A 19,306-nucleotide genomic window follows, 5' to 3' on the forward strand; every position below is an offset into this window, starting at 1 on the left:
TTACTCTTTTACTCGCTGTAAAATCCACCTTTTTACTATTTATTTTCTCAAAAATTAATTTCTCCAAATTTTCCCTATTTCTTTCATCTTTTTATACACATTTAAGATTTAACTAATTAAAAAATAATAGTAATTAACGATTAATCCCAACAATTAAATTAAAATTAAAAGACAACAAACAATATATGATTTTACATTATGCTATTATTAAAAAACGTGATTAATTTTTAATTTTTGTCCATGGGTTTCAGTGAANTTATTTATTATATATGGGTAGGGAGATTTGAAATATTTGACAGCTAAAAAAAAGAACCAATGAATGCTTTGCTTAGGAAAACAAGGCATGGAAAGGAAAAGCTAGAAAAAGGGTAAAACTTTTCAAAAGCAAACCAAAAAATAAAAATATTAAATAAATAAATATTAAATATGAGAATAAAAGAATAAAGGAAATTTCCACTATCCATCTCCTAGATTCCCACCAACTCTATCTCCTCTTCAACATAGTTCTCCTTTCAGAACAGAGAGATACCCAATCGAGCTCGGGAGAGTAATGATCCACATGGTTGTGTGTGTTATAATCATCACTTTTTCTGAGGAATAATAAGCTATGGACTATAATAATTTCATAAATTCAGCTCACTGACATCTCATAATACTCATCAAAGTCTCAGAATGTTCAAATTTTATCTTTCCCACTTAAAGAATTGAAAAGGGAGTGATGCTAATCTCTACAGAATTTAGAATTGTAAATAACAATATGATCCGCAAATCTACTTTTCAAGACCAAAAAGATAACACTTGTCTGTAAACAAAGGAGAGTAGTAATATTGAAGCACTTCTAGTTCTACCAGAAGATAGAAAGAGAGAGATCCTGAAATTCTTCATTAACTCCATACTTCCACAGTTTATACCCCAATTTTGCAGGGTGATAGAAAGAATTTTATTCATTTACACATGTAAAATACTAATACCAATAGCAAAAAGGTTAAAAATGGTGCAATGTCAATAGAATTAGGAAAATACACCTTGGTTGTTCAAAAGCATGGTGATTAGATCATATCCATATCCCGCCCTCGGTGCACAAACTTGCAACTTAATCAAGCGGGCTTTGCTGAATTCCCACTTTCTGAATGAGCATGTTTGAAGTTCAAAATACCACCAAGACCTCGTCCTCTGGCATGTTCTTCCAATTCTACAAGTTTATGCTTCAGAAGTTCCATTTCTGCTAATAAACTTTCGTCTCTTTGCCTCAGTGCCTAAATATAATAAATCACATCAGAAAAAACTACAAAACGAGAAACCTGATATTAAGGGTTTTTTTTTTTTTTTTTTTTTCTTGGGAGGAGGTGGGGTTGGATTGGCCAAAAGATTACACAATTGGATGGGTAAAGCTAGAAGTGGTGAGGAATATAGGTGTTGGTTTCGTATGGGAATAAGTTCACTCTGTCGCTAACCCCTGATCAGTCATTCCAACAATAATATTTCTTATGGTCGAAGGATTCATTCCTATACCCTTGCATCATAACCTTACCTCAGTTCAACTCCTCAATTCAAGTGGTTACCAAACTTTCTACTCGGGGGTGTGTGTTAGCTAATACTAACTTTGTCTCTGTCTGTCCACAACTTTCAACTCTCTCAAGTCTTTATCACTGCAACTATTTTTTCCTTCTCCAAAGATTAACCCAGTTCCTTCCTCACAGTACAAAACCAAACCCAAGATGCGCCTCCCTTCTTCGACCTTCCCTTTCTTTCTAACAAGAGATCATGTAGATTGGATAGTCTGGTGGATTCTAGCCATGCCCTTCAGCAGGTCATGTTTATGTTGGTAATCTAATGGTTAAGGGACAATTTAGAACAATTTTCCAAATAAATAGACACCAAGCTCAAATCTCACAAACCAAAAGTGTATTTTACCTGAAATATTTATCTGAATCTTAGCCTTAAAAAGTAAAAATCTTCTTTAAAGACAATTCTCCCAGAAGAGTTCGCTGCTCTATCAGTACGTGAATTCAAACAGCCATACTACTAAAGAGCAAAATGTGATCTACGAAGTTTTGTGCTGTTATGCCACTGAAGAAAATAGCTATATCATTACCTCCATTTCTTGTCTGCGTACTTCTTCTTTTCTGGCTTCTGATCTAGCACTTCTCTGAACCTCAAATATCACTATTGCTCCTGCTACCTATATCCAACGTGAAGGAAGCTCTGTAAGAGATCAAAAGCACATACACATCCAAGGTATATAATATGTTTCAGCTTAGACATTGTCAACCAAAAGAAAAGGAAGTGATTCTACTTGAAAATGAGTATTTACCGAGAAGACAAAAAGTTCGCCAATCAGGTCAACGGCAGCTTGAACTGCTTTCTCCTCGTCCAGAGGGCGAATTTCTACATCAGTGGCATGACTATATATGCGTCTTTGCATTTGAGTTGACATCCGATGGTTACTCTGTTAGTTACAGCATTGAAGAAATGCAGTCTTAAGAATTACTCATAAAGTGACACTTGCAGTATGCAAATATACATTCAAACATAAAGCACCCACTTCAATTCTGATACTTGAGTGTCGCCCTAAACAATCAATGCAACTTAACCCTTTGAAGATTGTACTTTCTAACGCATCTACAATTGGACAGGCTAAAACAAATCGCTTGATGTGACTCGAGGTAAAACTTCATCGATGGCTGGCATTCCTTGATGGTGAAGCCTAAGTCTGTGAAGGAGAAACACAGTACCTGAAATAAACGAATATTTGGAAGTGTCCATTCACAAATTTCTTCCCCTCAAAGGTCGGAGTCTTGAGTGAATATCACTACGTTTTCTATAGAAGTATTTTTAGTAGGGGTAAGAAAAAAAAAACTCTTCTCTAGCATCATTTAGGGAATTCTGGCATGGAGAGAAAAAAAAAACTCTTCTCTAGCATCATTTAGGGAATTCTGGCATGGAGAGAAAAAAAAAACCAATAATGAAATTGCTAGTCCCGATAGGTAAAGCACTTCATAAGAGATGAATTACGAAATACTCCCAAAGCCAACCTCTTGTACTTGTTAGTTGTTCCATGATGTTCTTAGACAGGCATTGTTAACTTTGGTATCAATGGAATTTATTTGAACTACAAGTCTTGCAACCTATTAGTGTGAATTTGTCCAAGTGTTCTAACCAATAGAATGATAACAGTTCTTCCTTGCATCCTTTCTGAAGTGTAGTTTGCATTTAAAGGACATTGTCAAGTTATTGTTCCCGTCTTCATAGTTTAGGAAGAAAATAGCTGGTTTTCCAACTAGATACTGAAAAAGCTTTCTGAGGTAAAAATGGAGCAAAAATGGATTGATCTTGGATGGATAAATAGTCTTGGTAGAAATTGGTGAATTCGTTAAAGAAGCTCGCTAGAGTTTGGAGGTTATAAGTAGAGGGACGCAATTCAAGAATTTAGGTAGATTTAGGAGAGATTACCAGTCACTTAAGGTGTTGAAAATATTACATTACTTTTACAACTAGTGACCATCTCCAGAGAACGCACAGAAATTTTAATGCATGGAAATTCCTTAATTTCACATTCATTAACATATACGAGTGTTTCGTTAATTTCATTTGGCATGGGACACGATTGAAGAGCTTCTTAATCCAACAAGCACAACTATTTGAGGAGAAGATAAAGCATCAATGAATGATCAAAACCAATCAATCAGAGGAAAAACTTGAAAGTAGACCATGAAAGGGGCACTGAATTATTGGTTATAATAGCAATAGCTCAATGACAGGCGATGTTATATAAATAGTACAGAATAATCAACAACAATTAAATAATCGAGAACCCATGAGCAGAAATCCACGGAGCCTATTTCAAAAGAAGAAAAAAAAAACAGGAGATGCAGAAATAAATTAAAGAATACCTGGGCGACATTGATGATGAACTGCCTAAATCTGGGGTGCAACGCAGCTTGCTTCTTGAGCCTGTTACCGAGTGGCTTGCTCAGAGTTTTCAACGCTAGCGTTCCGAGCTTCAGTAACGGGAGGACCATACCTACAGCTAAAAGGGGTGATCTGATTCGAACGCTTTGATTTTGCTGTTATTTGGAAACAAACAACAGACGGTCAAAGAAAATAGAGATCAACGAATCAAAAATCGTCAAAGAAGATGAACATGAAGATGAGTCACTGATTCGGAAATGAGGAAATGTGGGAGAAAATTCGCCAAATGAGCAAGAGTGTAGGTTCCCCGCGAACAAACTTGACGAATTTTCGATTTGCTAATTGGATTGTGGGACCGACGCCGACGAGACAAAGTCGACTTGACTTTTTATACAATTGGCCGCCACCTCATCTCAACCAGTCGGAAGCCACCGTAGACGACGCCGGATCTCAAAAAAATAAAAATAAAAATAAAACGATGGGCCAGTAATTGGGCGGGCCCAAACGGCAAAATAGGCAAAAAATAGGCCCAAATCTAACAAATTTCGAGCGTCGGATCCGGGCTTTAATCCGACACAGGAAAGGGCAATTTTGGAAAAATTTAAAAGTAATACAAATTTAGTGAGTATTAGCACTAATTTTCTGGTGCGGACCGTACGATCATAGACGAGAGGGTTTATATAAGTAGCCAACAGGTTCTGTTACGACAAAGACCGGTCTAGTTCCTTTTGGCAAGTCGTATGTGGGTCTGGTTCTGGACATACTTGCCGCCACGTGTACGAATGGCATACAGATACGAGTAACCGGTGGAGTTTTCGAGAAGATTTCGACGGTGGCGCGTGTAGTGCAAGTGAGATGATTGAAGGGATTGAAGGGATTAGGGAAGGGAAAGGGTGTAAAGTACGCTGAAAGGCTGAGACGACAAGGAGCAGCAGCAGCACCCGCGTAAAAGTCGAGGGTTCTCTCTGCCAACAAAGACGACAACTGCTTTTTCTGATCCTTTCATTTTCCCTTTTTTTTCCATCACATGTAATCTCCCCCTAGTTTTCTTTTCCACGCCTCTCAACGCGCGTGTTACTCAAAGCCCCCATCTTCTATTGCGTTGTTTCACACGCGCCTTATTTCTAGAGTGGGCTTCTATTAATCCACCCCTATTGTTTTCATTGTTTTTCTTCTGAGATTAAAAAAAAAGTAAGGGCTTGTGGTTTAATTTTAAAATAAAAAGGAAATTACTTTTTTATACTTTAATTTTATTTTTAGTTTTATCCTTTTGTCACTAATAAATACTTTTAGTCATTTGAGTTCATTAATTAAAATTTAGAAGTATTTTTATCAAGTTAATGAATGATGAAGAGTTTAAGGTTATTCAAATAATTTATTTACTCTCTTGATTTTTACCTCCCCCTTTAGTAACATTAATTTCAACTGTGGAAGTTAAAATTGGTAGGGAGAGAAAGGTATTGGAAGCACAATAATTTGAGAAAAATTAGAAAGGAACAAAAAAGGAAAAAACTTTTATACAACCCTCGGTAATCAATGGGTCACAATGGTCCACGTCTTAATTAGAAAAAAGAAAAAGAGAAAAAGAGAAAATGATTGTTCATAACGAGCACTTATTTGTTTCTAACCCCATCACTTTATTCACATTCTCTTCTTCCAAATTTTCTATCGTCATACCATGCACATCTTCATCACTGAAAAAAAAAATATATATAATTTTATATAATGGTCGTGAATATATTTGTCAGATCTCGTATCGGAGGAACAAGTCATTCTTAAAATGTGGATATCTCCTCCTAATAGACATGTTTTAAAATTGTGAGATTGACAGCAATAGCAATACGTAAGGGACGAAAGAATTTTAATATATTTATTTTTTTAAGTGATTTAAAAGTAAATTGTTGCGTGGAGTAATAATTAAGATACTTACAAAACTAAATTATAGTGTAATTCGTAGGGCCATTAGATGAGTTTGACGAATTTCAATAAAGTATAAGTAGTTTGATTTTGGTCAAAAGAACAAAAAAATTGCATGTGAATCCAATCTCAAATTTTCAAAAAAGTTGGGGTAAAAAAGAAAGGTTACTTTTGGTGTGTTATTCCAATTCTCGAGTGATTCATGGTGAAATGAAGTCGAGTGTTCGTGCAAACTTTATAAGTTTTTAATAATAATTCATTATAATATATAGTTTTGACTTGAGAAATTGACCGTGGTTAAACCCATGGCCGGTGGGTCAAACACATTATATCGTAACGCTTTCAACTTGATTAGGGGAATTTTAATTATCATAATAACGACAAATTGATGTGTCCACATGTAGGGGCTAACATTTTGTTCTTTGTTATCCTTTGCCCCTATATGCCTTGCACGTGAGCCTTCCACTCCCTACATCACAATAATTGATTTATAAACCCAACCAGTTCTAAAATTATTCACCCACCTTAATTTTAAATTATTTAATAATAAAAATTAAATTTATAAAAAATATTTCGTTATCATCTCCAATCGATGTAGGATTTCACATAACTCATTTCAATTTACACGACTTTTCAATGGTTCTTATCATATTAGGACACGTAGATTCTAAAATAATAGCTAAAATCGATGGGTATAATAAGTACTTCTCTTTGATCGAGAACAAGAATAACGTTAATTGATTGGAAAGTTATTTGCGGATATGAATTATGAAAAAAAAAACATTTAATTAAATAAAGAATTTGTCTTTTATTGAAATGAATGATGATGGTATTGATTAAAGAGAGACATCCTATGAAATTATTATATTTTTTATTATTATAGAGATTAATATTTTTTTTAAAAGGAGGGGCGTAGGGCTTAGGGAGGCGTAGATGTAGATGGTACAAAAAAGCTTATTATAAAGATTATATTTGTAATAATGTGTTGGTGATATGTTTCCCAATGACCAATAGCTGTGGCCTATACTCATAGCCACCAACACACAAATTATTAATTATCCATTTTTATTCCAAAGTACACTTTTTAAATCTTATTTCTTTCAACAAAGGGTGCATTTTAATTATTAACATTAATCCTTCTTTACGCCCACTTTTAACCAATTAATTGAATCATTACTCAAATTAAAACTTTAATTGTCACGGTGGCTAGAATAATAGAGGGACATTAATTACTCAACAAATAACGCAACATGATTGAAATAATACGCTAACAAAAAAAGATACAAATATCTCATTATTAGATTACATCATAACTCGTAGTTGATGGGGTAGATCTCATTAATGACGAAATACCTCTGTTCATACTAGACCTCTTTCTTTGGTAACATATAGAATCATGTCTAGGTATACTCTAGTGAAAAGATAGATTTTATGTTGCCGGTTAGTTTGACTCATAAATAGTGCGCAATCCCAGAAAATAAAAAGAATGAAAACAAGGGGAAAACGAGTTGTATCCTTTAAACCACGAGAAAATTAGGTAAAGGATCTCTTCACCTTTATGTCTTGTTTGGTTCAAACACTTATAAGAGAATAGCAAAATAGTATCAGAATGTTTGCATAATTCCCATCTTCGCCTCTTTCTTCCTTTTTTAAGTATACGTACTAATTTTTCACTAATTTTCCCATAATTATAAAATTTAATATCAAAATTATCGAATTCTGGGTGACACGTTTTAAAACCGTGGAAGATGGTTGAGTGGAAGGATTGGGAAACACGCGGGGCAGAGGGCGCGTGAGGGTGAAAGGCTACCAGTAAAGGATAAAAGCAGAGACTGAGAGAGGACGGATTGGGCATTGAGTTGTAACCCGTTTTGTCCGGGTTATGGAGCTTCCTAGTCCATCTATTCCACCTTTTTTATTTATAATTTAATTTATTGAATAAATTAATTATATATATAAAAAAAAAAAAAAAAAAAAAAAAAAAAGGGGTCTGGTCTGGGTAGCCCTGTATTTTGGGTTTATTGCAATTGATGACTCTGAAAGTGACCTGCCATTCTAAAATTACTGTTGACACATTTGTCCAAACTTTTGTACCATATTTACAAATTTGCCACTTTTTCCTTTTGGGGAAAAAAGATTCCCACATGATAATGAACATGAATTTTGCTAATTATAATGTCTACACCTACAATCCCTTTATTTATTTTGCTTTCCCATTTATTCTCTTCATTTTACTTTATGTTTTTTTCCATCTCCTCGTATTTTAAATATGGATTAAATTAATAAAAATACCTCTAAATTTTATAATTCAAGTAACATTTAACACTTTTTACCTTTATAAATATATTAATAAAAACTGTCTGTCAGTCTTTTAAATTAATTTAGTCTAATATATATATATATATTAATAATTGATTTTAAAATTGGAAAAGTAGTGTTTTTTTTTTTCTTTTGCAATTAATGTCTTTTTTGGGAAATTGAAGGAGAAAGACAACAAAAAGCCAACTTTTCTATTGCATGAGAGAGAGAGAAAATCAAAATAGAGAGAGAGAGATGTTGTGGAGTGAAGTAAGCTTGTGATACAACGTTTATTCAATTTTATTAATATATATTTTAAAAGTTTTATTTTCTTATTTTTAATATTTTTTTAAGGAAAACTAGTAATTAATATTGGAAAGTAATGAATTAATGTTAGTTAATGGGGGTGGAAAGGTAATTAATGTTTGAAATAAGGTTAATTAACCTCATTTATTAGAAAAGTTAATCAGCTGTTGTAATAATGACAAAATGGTGTAAGCAAAATAGGGAAAGAATCTTAAAAAATAGGTTTAAATAAGTTGGTAACTAACAAACATCAATATTGTCCCAACCACTAATTAATTATAGTGTCCCTAATTCGGATAGAAATGATTACGCTATTTCAATATGGTACCTTACTTTTTTGTCAAAGGAAATCATAACACATTGGCTTATTTATCTCTAAGCTTTAATAATTAATATTTTAAAAGTTATATACACGTTATTCCATCATCGTTTGCTCGATATGACACTTACGTAATATTTTAAAATAAATAAATATTGGAATATTTTATTGTACTATGGTATAACCTATCGCAACGCTGGATTTCCAAGTATGAGGGAGTTTAAGATGGAGGAGTTGTGAACAATGTAACGTAACAACCTAAGTTTATTACTAGTGGATATTGTCTATTTTTGTCTGTTATCTATGGCTAGCCTCATGATTTTCACACCCTTGTAAAAAAAATGTTTTGCTCTTATCTCCAACAAACGTGGGATCTCATAATCCATCTCATTTGGCACAACGTTATCATCGATACACCATTTAGTGTCTGGCTCTTACACTATTTGTAATAGCTCAAGCCTACCGTTAACATATATATTGCTCGTTTTGATCCGTTATGTATCGCTATTAACTTCGCAAATTTAAAACATGTATAGTGGAGAGATTTTAATAGCTGAATAAGAAATATTTCGTTTTCTCTCGAACGGATGCTATAGACACGGATTAAGAGTGAGATTGGAGTTAATTTAGACAAAGAGGTATGAGAAAAGGGAGTTTTGATTTTGTTCTAAAAAAATTAGTTTCTGGGTTTAAACTTGAATGTTCTTAAGCTAAATTCATCCTAGTTTCAAGCTCTTCAATTTTCGTGGAAGAATCAGGGGATGATAGAGATCGTAAACGAAGATCGAGTTGCTAGAAAGCGTGGGTAAGTCTCAAAGAAAAGGATTTGAATGGTTTTTGTTGATTCTTATTGCTTCAATTCGTTTTCGAGGGATCTACAGGATTGCACAAGGATCTGATGAGAGGTATGAAGAGCTAGAACAATAGAAGAGGATGATGATGATGATTAAGGGAGAGAAAAAAGAAACATGAAGTTGATTAGAAATGATTAAGAAACGGAATTAAAAATTTGTAGCAGAAGAGAGAGAGAAACAGAGGGAAACAGAGGAAAGCAATGCAAAGGGATGAGGGATACGAGGGGGATTTGTGGAGGTAGAAAGGGACAGGATAGACATCCCACCGGAAATACGGGCGAGCCGTACACAAATCGCTGTTTATTCAGTTCGTGATATTATAATAATGCTGGAATTTAACTAACCAATGCACTACAGACACTCCTCTACTTACTTTTCTTTTTTTTTTTTTTTTTTTTTCTTTTTTCTTTTTAATTTTCCCCCCTTTCTCTTTCTCTTTCTTCTTCTTCTTCTTCGTCTTTCTGTCATACATCACTCCTTGCAGTCGCAGTATTGCAGCGGCTGCAGTACTGCTCCAGTTCAGTCTCTGCTGCAGAAGCAGAGAGAGAGAAAAAGGGAGGTGAAAATTTGTTACTTTTGTTTTAATTAACACATCAAATCTTGATTTGATATCCCCCAAACCCATTTCTCCCTAATTCTATCTTCCCACAGCCAAAAATAAAAGAAAAATACGAAATTTGGGTGTAAGCGTAAAAGGGTCGAGCGAGACAGAGCTGAGAGAGAGAAAGAGGGAGAAGGGTCAGAAGGGTGTGGAGTGTGTTGTTTTCTGAGCGAGACCCTCTTTTAGCATTAGCGAAGGTGCACCCATTTCTAAAAATGCAGGCATGAGCTCCTTCTCCTCTTACCTCGAACTCTTTCTTCTTCAGTTTCTGAAGCTCTCTGAAACCCCTAATCTCTTCAGGCTTCTATTTAAGAACTTTTTTGTTCTTCTTCTACTTTTATTGCACCTCTTTTCTTTCTTCTAGGGCTACGATTCAAATGGGTGCTCTCATCGATCTTAATACCACTGAAGAAGATGAATCTCCCTCTTCTGCTGCTTCCTCTGTTTCTTCTTCCTCTGCTTCTGCTCTGACCTCCTCTCCTTCGCCTTCTCTTACCTCTTCTATTTGCTTGGAGCTATGGCATGCTTGTGCTGGCCCTCTCACCTCTTTGCCCAAGAAAGGGAACTTGGTTGTCTACTTGCCGCAGGGTCACTTGGAGCAGATGCAAGAATTTCCGGCTACGCCCTCTGATCTCCCTCCCCACATCCTCTGTCGCGTCATTGATGTTCAGCTTCACGTAAGCCCATTTTTCTTGCTTCTTTCTCTTTTGGGTGTGAGCTTTTTGCAGTGTTCATGATCTGTTCATCCCATTTTCCCGATTCTGCCTGATTTCTAGCAATTGAATTGGGATGATGGGGTTTCACTAACTCTTTGTAAAATGCTCTTTTAAAGCAGGCTGAGGCTGGGAGTGACGAGGTTTATGCTCAGGTTTCATTGCTTCCTGAAAACGAGGTGAGTTTCCTTTTTCCCCATTTTTATGTGTCGTTTCCACTCGGAGAAGATACTGTGCCCCCTCCAACCAAAAGAAAAGGCTTGAAGGGGCTGATTTTGATCATTTAGGGTGTTTTCTAGTCGAAAAGATGATATTTGAAACTCCCATAACAAGGCTTGGATGAACTCTGTTGCACAATACGAATCTTATCTCTTATTAGTAGGCTATAATTTCTGTTCTATTTGGTAATGCGCGTTATTTTCTTCTTCCTTCACCCCTTATGCTTCTATGAATCAGATGAGAAGATTTTGTTTCTGAATATCATTCTTGTTTTACAGCAAATGGAGCACAAGATGCAGGAAGAGATGAGCAATGACATTGAGGAGGAGGATGTTGAAGAAGGTGAGAAGACCACAACACCTCACATGTTCTGCAAGACCCTTACTGCTTCAGACACCAGTACTCATGGAGGATTCTCCGTCCCCAGGCGTGCAGCGGAGGATTGCTTCCCGCCATTGGTAATTGTTAAGCTCAAGCTTTTTTGTTTAAACACTTATTGATAATTCAACATTCTCGAATCTTGTTGATTCAACAGGATTATAATCAACAGAGGCCTTCACAAGAGCTTGTTGCAAAGGATCTCCTTGGGCTAAAATGGAAGTTCAGGCACATATATCGTGGTATGACATTGGAATCTCACATATTTGGTGCCTTACGTTCGGAGATGAATCCTTTTATGCGATTACTTGACCGCAGCCGTTCGTTTTTCCTAGTATGTGCTTCTGAGTTCCCTCTCTGATTTGAGCAGGGCAGCCTAGAAGGCATTTGCTAACCACTGGATGGAGTGCATTTGTGAACAAGAAAAGGCTTGTTTCTGGTGATGCAGTGCTTTTTCTTAGGTATCTAAGACTTGGGAGCCTGGTTAAATTTCAAACTTTGAGGAACACATGCCTTGTGTATGATTATCATATGCTTTTACTTATAGGGGAAACGATGGTGAATTAAGACTGGGAATACGAAGAGCTGCACAGCTTAAAAGTGGTTCTACATTTTCTAATATTTGCAGTCAGAAGCTCAATTCTAGTAGTATCATGGATGTGGTTAATGCAATATCTTCCAAAAGTTCCTTCAGCGTATGCTACAATCCTAGGTATCTAATTCTTACACCATTTGATTTAGTTCCTTCATATCGCATGGTTCTTAAGGATTTTGAATCTCTGCCTTTTTATGCAGGGCTACCTCTTCACAGTTTGTCTTGCCTTTTCATAAGTTCTTGAAGAGCATGAACCGTTCCTTCTCTGTTGGAATGAGGTTTAGGCTGAGTTTCGAAACCGAAGATGCTGCTGATCTGAGGTGTGCTATTAATGGTTTGCTGTTTTATAGATAAAATATGGTGCTGGAATCTTCACTGATATTTCCATCATACTCCTATTCACAGACACACTGGACATATAACTGGAATTGGCGATGTTGATCCTATTGGATGGCCGGGATCACGGTGGAGGTCCCTTATGGTATGAAACATTGACAACTTTTCCTTTTACACAGAAGAGTTTAAGTTCATACAGTTCTTGATAAAGTATTCATTTCTCACTAAAGTTTTGCATGGCATCTTCTGTTTTCTTCTGTCCAATTTTGAGAATCACAGAGGTTCAATAACGTTGATCTATACTGTCTAATCTGATGTTTTCTCAGGTGAGGTGGGACGATGGCGAAATCAACAGGCATGGCAGGGTTTCGCCTTGGGAGATCGAGCCCTCTGGTTCTGTTTCTATGTCTAGCAACTTGGTTCCACCTGGTCTGAAAAGATCCAGGATTGGTCTCTCTTCCACAAAACTAGAGTTTCCAGTTCCACGTGAGTCTGTCATTTACACCACCAGATAGTTTATAACACAAGCACTCATTTGTTCTATCTGTTATTACTTGCAGATGGGATTGGAGCAACAGACTTTGGTGAATCTTTAAGGTTCCATAAGGTCTTGCAAGGTCAAGAAATTTTAGGCTACAATACTCCCACTGACTGTGATGACAACACTCGTTATCATCCACCTGAGAAGAGGAGATTGTTGCCTGACTTACATGGTTCTGGTATAGCTCTGATGAGAAATGGTCCCAGAAACCGACTTATCAACTCCGAAACTTCCTCACGGGGTTTCGTGTTTGATGAATCCTTCCAATTCCAAAAGGTCTTGCAAGGTCAAGAAATATTTCCAGGTCCCTTTTATGGTAGGGCCATGGCCACCAATGAAGTTAAGGAAAGTGGTGGTTGCGGTCCTGTCGATGGTTTTCGATTGTCTACGACTAGAGATGGATGGCCCACGACAATGCAATGTGAAAATTTCCACACACGCTCTTCCATTCCTTCTGCTCAAGTCTCATCACCATCTTCTGTATTCATGTTTCAGCAGTCAATGGTTCCTGTTCTAAGCTTTGATTCACATAACCGTGGGATTATGAACAAAAGTACATCCCATAATTCTGGGACAGCATTTATGACCGACAATAGCATGTGTCCCACTTCATTGGGCGAGCTGAATCTGCTGGGCCTATCCCATCCTTCTACAACAACAGCTTCAGCGTTTTCAGGCAGTAAAGATCTGTCTTCAACTACCAAAGCTGGCTGCAGATTGTTTGGGTTTTCATTGACAGAGGAAAAGAATGTTGGGAATACAGACAAGGGTTCTCCAGCAACAACTCCCATTCATGCAGGAACCACCATTGGAGCTCAATGTCCTTTGAAGTCTCCTCTGATGAGCAAGGTGGTTGGGAGCAACTGTACCAAAGTAAGTAACATATCTGCTCGTGCCGTAGAGGCAATATATTTTGCATAAACATATTCGACGATCGAATCTTCGAGATCGAACTCTGAGAGGCCCCTCTACAATCAGGCTATGTAGATGCTCAGCTTCTAATTATTTTTTTTAATTTTTTTTGTGTTTCAAAGCAAGAAAGGTGGGATAAGAAAGAGTGTCACGGCCTGATAAATCTGATCTGCATTGTTATGCAGGGGGCTCTTCAGTACCACTATGCAAATTACAGTACCTACTACTGAATGGCTCTTGACTTATTTGGGGTTAACAAAAGAAGACTGCTGCCTAGTTTTGTTTGTATCTGAATTAAAAAACAATGCTTGTTACTTTGAAACCTTCTCTAGTTTTTGGGACGTCGATTATCGAACGAAAAGAACGCTTGGCGCTTTGTTTTGATTGTAATGATACCCATTTGTCGTTGTTGTTGTTGTATCTCAGATTGTAATTTGTGTATTGTTTAGAATGAATGTTATAAGTTGCAGCAGCTATGCCAGTTTGTAGAAGTTTGAATGTTGCATATCAAATGTATGGTAGAGATCTGAATATATGGGGTAGTTGAGGACGCTTCAATCATTGAATGGGGAAGCGTTAGAACGACTAATTAAGAAAATGATTATGAGTTTATAAGTAAAAAGTACATTACGAAATCAGGAACAAAGACATGAGAATTCATGTTTAAAGTAGATAATGCCGTATCATTGTGGAAGTTTGTGATTCTTAAAAGCTACACCTACCCAAGTCCATCCTCCTATGACAATGACTGCAACTAGATTCCATAGTGTTCGTACCAACAATGTTGAGCGCCCCGCTCAAATGGCTGCCTCGTTCGCTGGAGTCTTCTACAAGCCTCCCTCCATTTTCTTTTGTTCACATCGTTTATTTTTCTTGCATTAATCCCTTTTCACATTATTCCACTTCTTATTCATTTGATTTTCCATGAATGAAAATTAAATTCTAAAGATAATTTTGAAATAATAAAAAAAGAAAAAAATTTCTCTGTGCATTAAATTTGTGTTTATCAGGTCCCAATCATAATAATATTGTTATGGCATGATCGTAGAACATTTTTTCCATTACGCTTGTCGTCTCTCTCTCTGTCTCTCTGCATTAAAACCCACTACCGTCTCTTCATTTCAGCGTCGTCTTTCGCAAGATTTCTCAGAAAGAACAGAAGAAAAGAGAAATGGTGAGCCTGGAACGGACTCCCACATGGGCAGTGGCGACAGTGTGTTTTTTGCTGATTCTGATATCCATTTGCACAGAGTATTTGCTTCACTTCCTTGTGAAACGGGTACCACTAGTATATTGTTCATTATTTATTCGATTTGGAAATGCATCTGAACTAACTCCGATATTTGATTTGTAGTTTTTGAGCATGAAGAGGAGAAAATCGCTTAGGCGGGCTCTGGACAATATCAAATCGGGTCAGATATTACAAAAATTGTATTCCGAATTAGCTCTCTGTACATATATAGTTTTGATTATGTGTGTGTGTTGCGTTTGAATGAATTTGTGTAGAGTTGATGCTTTTGGGATTCGTATCGTTGTTATTGACGGTGAGCGAGAAAGCAATTGCTAACATTTGCATCCCTAAGAGTTCGAATAAAATATTTCTTCCCTGCCCGACTACGAATTCGGCCACTTACTTCGTGGAAGAACCCAAGTGTGATTCACAGGTCCGCCACAGAATCATAGTTCATAAAACCATATGCAAGATCTTAGCTATTATCTTAACTCAATCGCTTCATTAGGCCAAAGCCTCGTTGATATCTAGAGACGGTGCAAAGCAAGTCAAGTATTTGATCATCTGTTTAGCCTTTGTTCACATCCTTTCCAGTCTCCTCACCTACAGTCTTGGAATCGCCAAGGTAACCTCATTTTTTTCCCTTCCCGTAATTTTTGGTATGGAACTGATAAACAACAAATATTTAGCAGAAAAATAATTTGAAAGATGAGCGAGCTGATTCAAAGAAAATAAAGAAAGAAAGTGATATTTGGATAGGTATTCATTTAATGTTGGAAAAAGAGTAGCGTTGATGATCATCAGCAAATTACGTGTAGGGTAGATGTTTAAATGAATTTATTGGGACGTGAGGAAGACTTTTGAGATAAGCTTCTTGACTAATCTTCAATAATCTTCTGGTTTAATAAGTCCCGTGACTCTTTCAAAACTTTCTAATAATTCAATAACTTTTGAAGTTTTATTCATTAAGTTTCTGAATTTGTAATATAAGTTCATAAGTGATGTTGTTCGTTGCAGATGAGGAGATGGCAGTACTGGGAAGCAAAAACCAGAACGTTGGAGTATCAATTTACAACCGGTAATACTTAATGATATCAATATCAATTTACAAAAATCTCAGAGCTGGTCCACCCCCCATTGACTATTGTGTTTTGTCTTGTTTCTATGTGGGACAATAATTAATTAATAAGATCCAAGAAGATTTCAATTTGCTCGTCAAACATCCTTTGGAAAGAGGCATCTAAAATTCTGGAGCGACCATCACATTCTTCGATGGCCGGTATCCTTGTTCTTCTTTTGATTCAATTAATCATCTTTCCTCCCACATAAAGTTGTTCATTTCTTTCTTGTTCTTGTTGTGCGTGTTTGAACTGTAGGCCTGTTTTCTTAGACAATTTTATGAATCTGTCTCCGCAGCCGATTATCTCACTCTTAGACATGGTTTCATTGCGGTAGCTTCTTCCCTGAGTTTGTATTTGATATCAAGTAGCAGTGTTTGACTAATATTGCGTATTAAATCTCTGAAAATTGTTACAGGCCCATCTTGGGGAAGGAACCAACTTCGATTTCCAAAACTATATAACAAGAGCTCTAGATAATGACTTCAGCGTGGTTGTGGGGATCAGGTCGCATTTTTATTCAATCCATCTCTTCAAGTATCGTAGCCTCATTTGAATGAATCAAGCCTCTGACCCTTTATGTGAATGTTTACTTGTTGCAGTTGGTGGGTTTGGATTTTTTCTGTTATCTTCATATTCTTCAGTGCACATGGTAACAATCAAAGTCCTCTTTGTTACTTTCTCTTCCAAACAAGAAGCTAAAAAATTTAACGTGCAAGGTCCATTCAATTTGATACAGGGTTTCACAGCCATCTATGGCTTCCCTTTATTCCATTATTAGTAAGATTTTCTTATACCTTTTATACGCTGCTTTGAGCTGGAATGATAGTTTTGTGTAATCTTCTTTTGAATTTACTTCTCAGATGCTTTTGTTGGTTGGGACAAAGCTACAAGGCATCATGACTGAGATGTGCTTAGACAGCCATGGGAAGTCCCATGTCGTCCGAGGAACTCTGCTCGTTAGGCCCAGTGACCAATATTTTTGGTTGGGCCGGCCTAAGTTGCTTCTGTATTTCATACACTTCATTTTCTTCCAGGCAATTCTTTGCAATAACCTTTTTCCAATGTTAAAACTGTTTACAAAAGCCGGATTCTGAGTTTTTGCTATCTTTGCAGAATTCTTTTCAATTAGCATTCTTTGCATGGGCATGGGTAAGTATGCAGGATACTTTGATTTTCTGCTAGATTGTTGTAGCATCAAAGCTAATTAATGAACTGGTGACTTAGCTGAAATTTGGGATGAGATCGTGCTTTCAAAGAGAGATTTCAGATTGGGTAATAGGAGTTGCGGTGGGTGTGCTGGTGCAGTTCATTTGTGGCTATGTCACTCTGCCTCTCTATGCTCTGGTGGCTCAGGCAAGTACTAAATTCCCCTGCTTTCACAGAATTGAAATGGGTGTTCATATACTAAACGTGGGTTATAATAATGGTGTTGAAAGATGGGGAGCTCGATGAAGAAAACGGTGTTCACGGAGGGGGTAGTTGAAGGGCTGAGGAAATGGAAAGGGAGAGCGAAGAAAAGGGTAGCTCGAAGAAGGCAAAGAGGGCGCCATGGCTGCGACTGCAACTTCCCGCATTCGTCGCCGCGTGCATCAGTTGACGCGGGGGTTGACTCGCCGCCTTCTTTCAGACTTGAGGCAGCGGCAATGGGAATGGCATCTGTGGATTGTGGTCGTTTACAAGGGGCGGGTGGGAACAATAAACATTATAATACTTGTTCGGATTCTGCTGCTCTTTCAAGTTGTGATGATGATGATAAGCTAAAAGGCAAACGTCCAGTTGACGAGCCGGATCACAAGCCCAGCTCCTTCGATGCCTTTGACTGGGCTACCAAAATACACCGCAATTTTTCACGACATGCAATGTAGCACGTGCTCTATTTCAATTTAAATATTACTTTTTTTTTTCTTTCTCCTTTTTGGGAACGTGCAGAAAGAAGGATAGAATTTGATTACTATATATTGTATTATATTTTTCTATATATTTGTACATTTTATTAATATTTTGAATAAGTTTGGCCCTTCCATCAACATTTTTTCCAATATTCAAATATCTTAATTTTAGTCGATTAAATAATATTTAATGTACATATTTTGAATTATAATCAGCTTAGTTACGATTAGGTGCGGTACTTAAGAGTTTGATTAGGAAGGGTATTTTGAATTATAATCAGCTTAATTACGATTAGGTGCGGTACTTAAGAGTTTGATTAGGAAGGGTAGCTAAGAGGGTGGCTTAATCAATTTTTATTGAAAATAAAATTAAAAACGAACTTTCAAGGAAATTTATGAATTCTGTTGATGTCATTAATGACGTAAGTTATTATTATTATTTTGAATTAACCACCTCTTTAATTTGGTTATTTATGACAAATGGGAGAGGGTACATATAGTTACCCACCGAGTAGGGTGAAGAGAATAGAGATGTTCATAGGACGGGACGTAAAAGACTTCCTGTTTTCATCTCAGCCCCAAAGGTAATATTAAATTATATTCCTTACTAAGTGGTTTTCCACATAAGCAGCTGGGCCTTCCGGAATTAACTTAACTTCTTTAAAAAAACAATTAGCCCTTTAATCACAAAAGAACATTCTGCCACGTGAGATTTCCACAACCCCCCCACGTCATCCAACCACTTTTTCATTGTCACCCATATCTCAGCAAACCAAACCAAGAAACCCCACGTCAATTCCTCTCCTAATTTCCACGATTACAATAAATCCAACCACGTCACTATCATTTATAAAGTCCCATCCCATAGCCTTTGGGTTTTATTTCATTTATTTCATTTATGTCACTTTTCATATTTTAAATACCAAAATTATAAGTTAACTTTTATTTATAGATACAAATTGAATACCGTAAAATGTCCCCATCCGAAAGGTAGAGAGATTAGATGGGTTGCTTTGTACACTAATCATCATTAACACCTAATTAACTCCTAATGAAATTAAATAAAATCGTCATCTGCCTTTAATACGGTGCCAAATGGAATCCGTCTGACCAAGTAAGCTGTGACGCAATTAATCGTCACCCACAGTTTCGGTTACGTCCTAG

At 36.6% G+C, this 19,306-nt stretch overlaps 3 protein-coding genes across 7 annotated transcripts; 2 read left to right on the forward strand and 1 right to left on the reverse strand.

Annotated features, from left to right (window-relative positions):
* Nucleotides 1-805: 805 nt before the first annotated feature.
* On the reverse strand, nt 806-4,354 carry LOC111803180 (OPA3-like protein). The gene is made up of 4 exons (XM_023687469.1): nt 3,894-4,354; nt 2,315-2,449; nt 2,096-2,182; nt 806-1,256 (listed from the first exon to the last, which is right to left on the reverse strand). Exons 1-4 carry the CDS (start codon nt 4,020-4,022, stop codon nt 1,098-1,100), a joined length of 510 nt encoding a protein of 169 aa, XP_023543237.1. The 5' UTR covers nt 4,023-4,354; the 3' UTR covers nt 806-1,097.
* A 5,037-nt stretch (nt 4,355-9,391) lies between these two features.
* Nucleotides 9,392-14,392, forward strand: LOC111803782 (auxin response factor 3-like). 5 transcript variants are annotated; one of them, XM_023688321.1, is made up of 12 exons: nt 9,393-9,557; nt 9,624-10,884; nt 11,040-11,099; nt 11,418-11,597; nt 11,675-11,759; nt 11,888-11,978; nt 12,065-12,229; nt 12,313-12,432; nt 12,518-12,593; nt 12,775-12,934; nt 13,009-13,862; nt 14,024-14,392. In XM_023688321.1, the coding sequence occupies exons 2-12, from the start codon at nt 10,585-10,587 to the stop codon at nt 14,129-14,131; spliced, it is 2,199 nt and encodes a 732-aa protein (XP_023544089.1). In that variant the 5' UTR covers nt 9,393-9,557; nt 9,624-10,584; the 3' UTR covers nt 14,132-14,392. The 5 variants fall into 5 exon arrangements, with proteins under 5 accessions (XP_023544090.1, XP_023544089.1, XP_023544087.1 ...); XM_023688322.1 differs by having other exon boundaries at nt 9,392-10,884; nt 11,043-11,099; XM_023688319.1 differs by having other exon boundaries at nt 9,393-10,884.
* A 529-nt stretch (nt 14,393-14,921) lies between these two features.
* On the forward strand, nt 14,922-18,279 carry LOC111803310 (MLO-like protein 12). Its single transcript, XM_023687650.1, has 14 exons — nt 14,922-15,180; nt 15,256-15,313; nt 15,408-15,565; nt 15,641-15,757; nt 16,150-16,210; nt 16,323-16,411; nt 16,509-16,583; nt 16,669-16,757; nt 16,853-16,902; nt 16,990-17,030; nt 17,114-17,287; nt 17,367-17,402; nt 17,478-17,606; nt 17,690-18,279. The coding sequence occupies exons 1-14, from the start codon at nt 15,073-15,075 to the stop codon at nt 18,116-18,118; spliced, it is 1,614 nt and encodes a 537-aa protein (XP_023543418.1). The 5' UTR covers nt 14,922-15,072; the 3' UTR covers nt 18,119-18,279.
* The last annotated feature ends 1,027 nt before the right edge of the window (nt 18,280-19,306 follow it).

Source organism: Cucurbita pepo, chromosome LG10, assembly GCF_002806865.2.
Source record: "Cucurbita pepo subsp. pepo cultivar mu-cu-16 chromosome LG10, ASM280686v2, whole genome shotgun sequence".
NCBI lineage: Eukaryota > Viridiplantae > Streptophyta > Magnoliopsida > Cucurbitales > Cucurbitaceae > Cucurbita > Cucurbita pepo.

Bases quoted from the DNA above. Each gene is read 5' to 3' on its own strand.
- LOC111803310 (XM_023687650.1), top strand. From the start codon at position 15,073: ATGGTGAGCCTGGAACGGACTCCCACATGGGCAGTGGCGACAGTGTGT. The intron at 15,314-15,407 runs GTCAGATATTAC...GAATTTGTGTAG, and splicing joins TCTGGACAATATCAAATCGG to AGTTGATGCTTTTGGGATTC. The intron at 16,758-16,852 runs GTCGCATTTTTA...TACTTGTTGCAG, and splicing joins AGCGTGGTTGTGGGGATCAG to TTGGTGGGTTTGGATTTTTT.
- LOC111803782 (XM_023688319.1), top strand. From the start codon at position 10,585: ATGGGTGCTCTCATCGATCTTAATACCACTGAAGAAGATGAATCTCCC. The intron at 11,100-11,417 runs GTGAGTTTCCTT...CTTGTTTTACAG, and splicing joins CATTGCTTCCTGAAAACGAG to CAAATGGAGCACAAGATGCA. The intron at 12,935-13,008 runs GTGAGTCTGTCA...TATTACTTGCAG, and splicing joins ACTAGAGTTTCCAGTTCCAC to ATGGGATTGGAGCAACAGAC.
- LOC111803180 (XM_023687469.1), bottom strand. From the start codon at position 4,022: ATGGTCCTCCCGTTACTGAAGCTCGGAACGCTAGCGTTGAAAACTCTG. The intron at 2,450-3,893 runs GTATTCTTTAAT...TGTAACTAACAG, and splicing joins TCATCATCAATGTCGCCCAG to AGTAACCATCGGATGTCAAC. The intron at 2,183-2,314 runs GTAAATACTCAT...CGTTGGATATAG, and splicing joins GCGAACTTTTTGTCTTCTCG to GTAGCAGGAGCAATAGTGAT.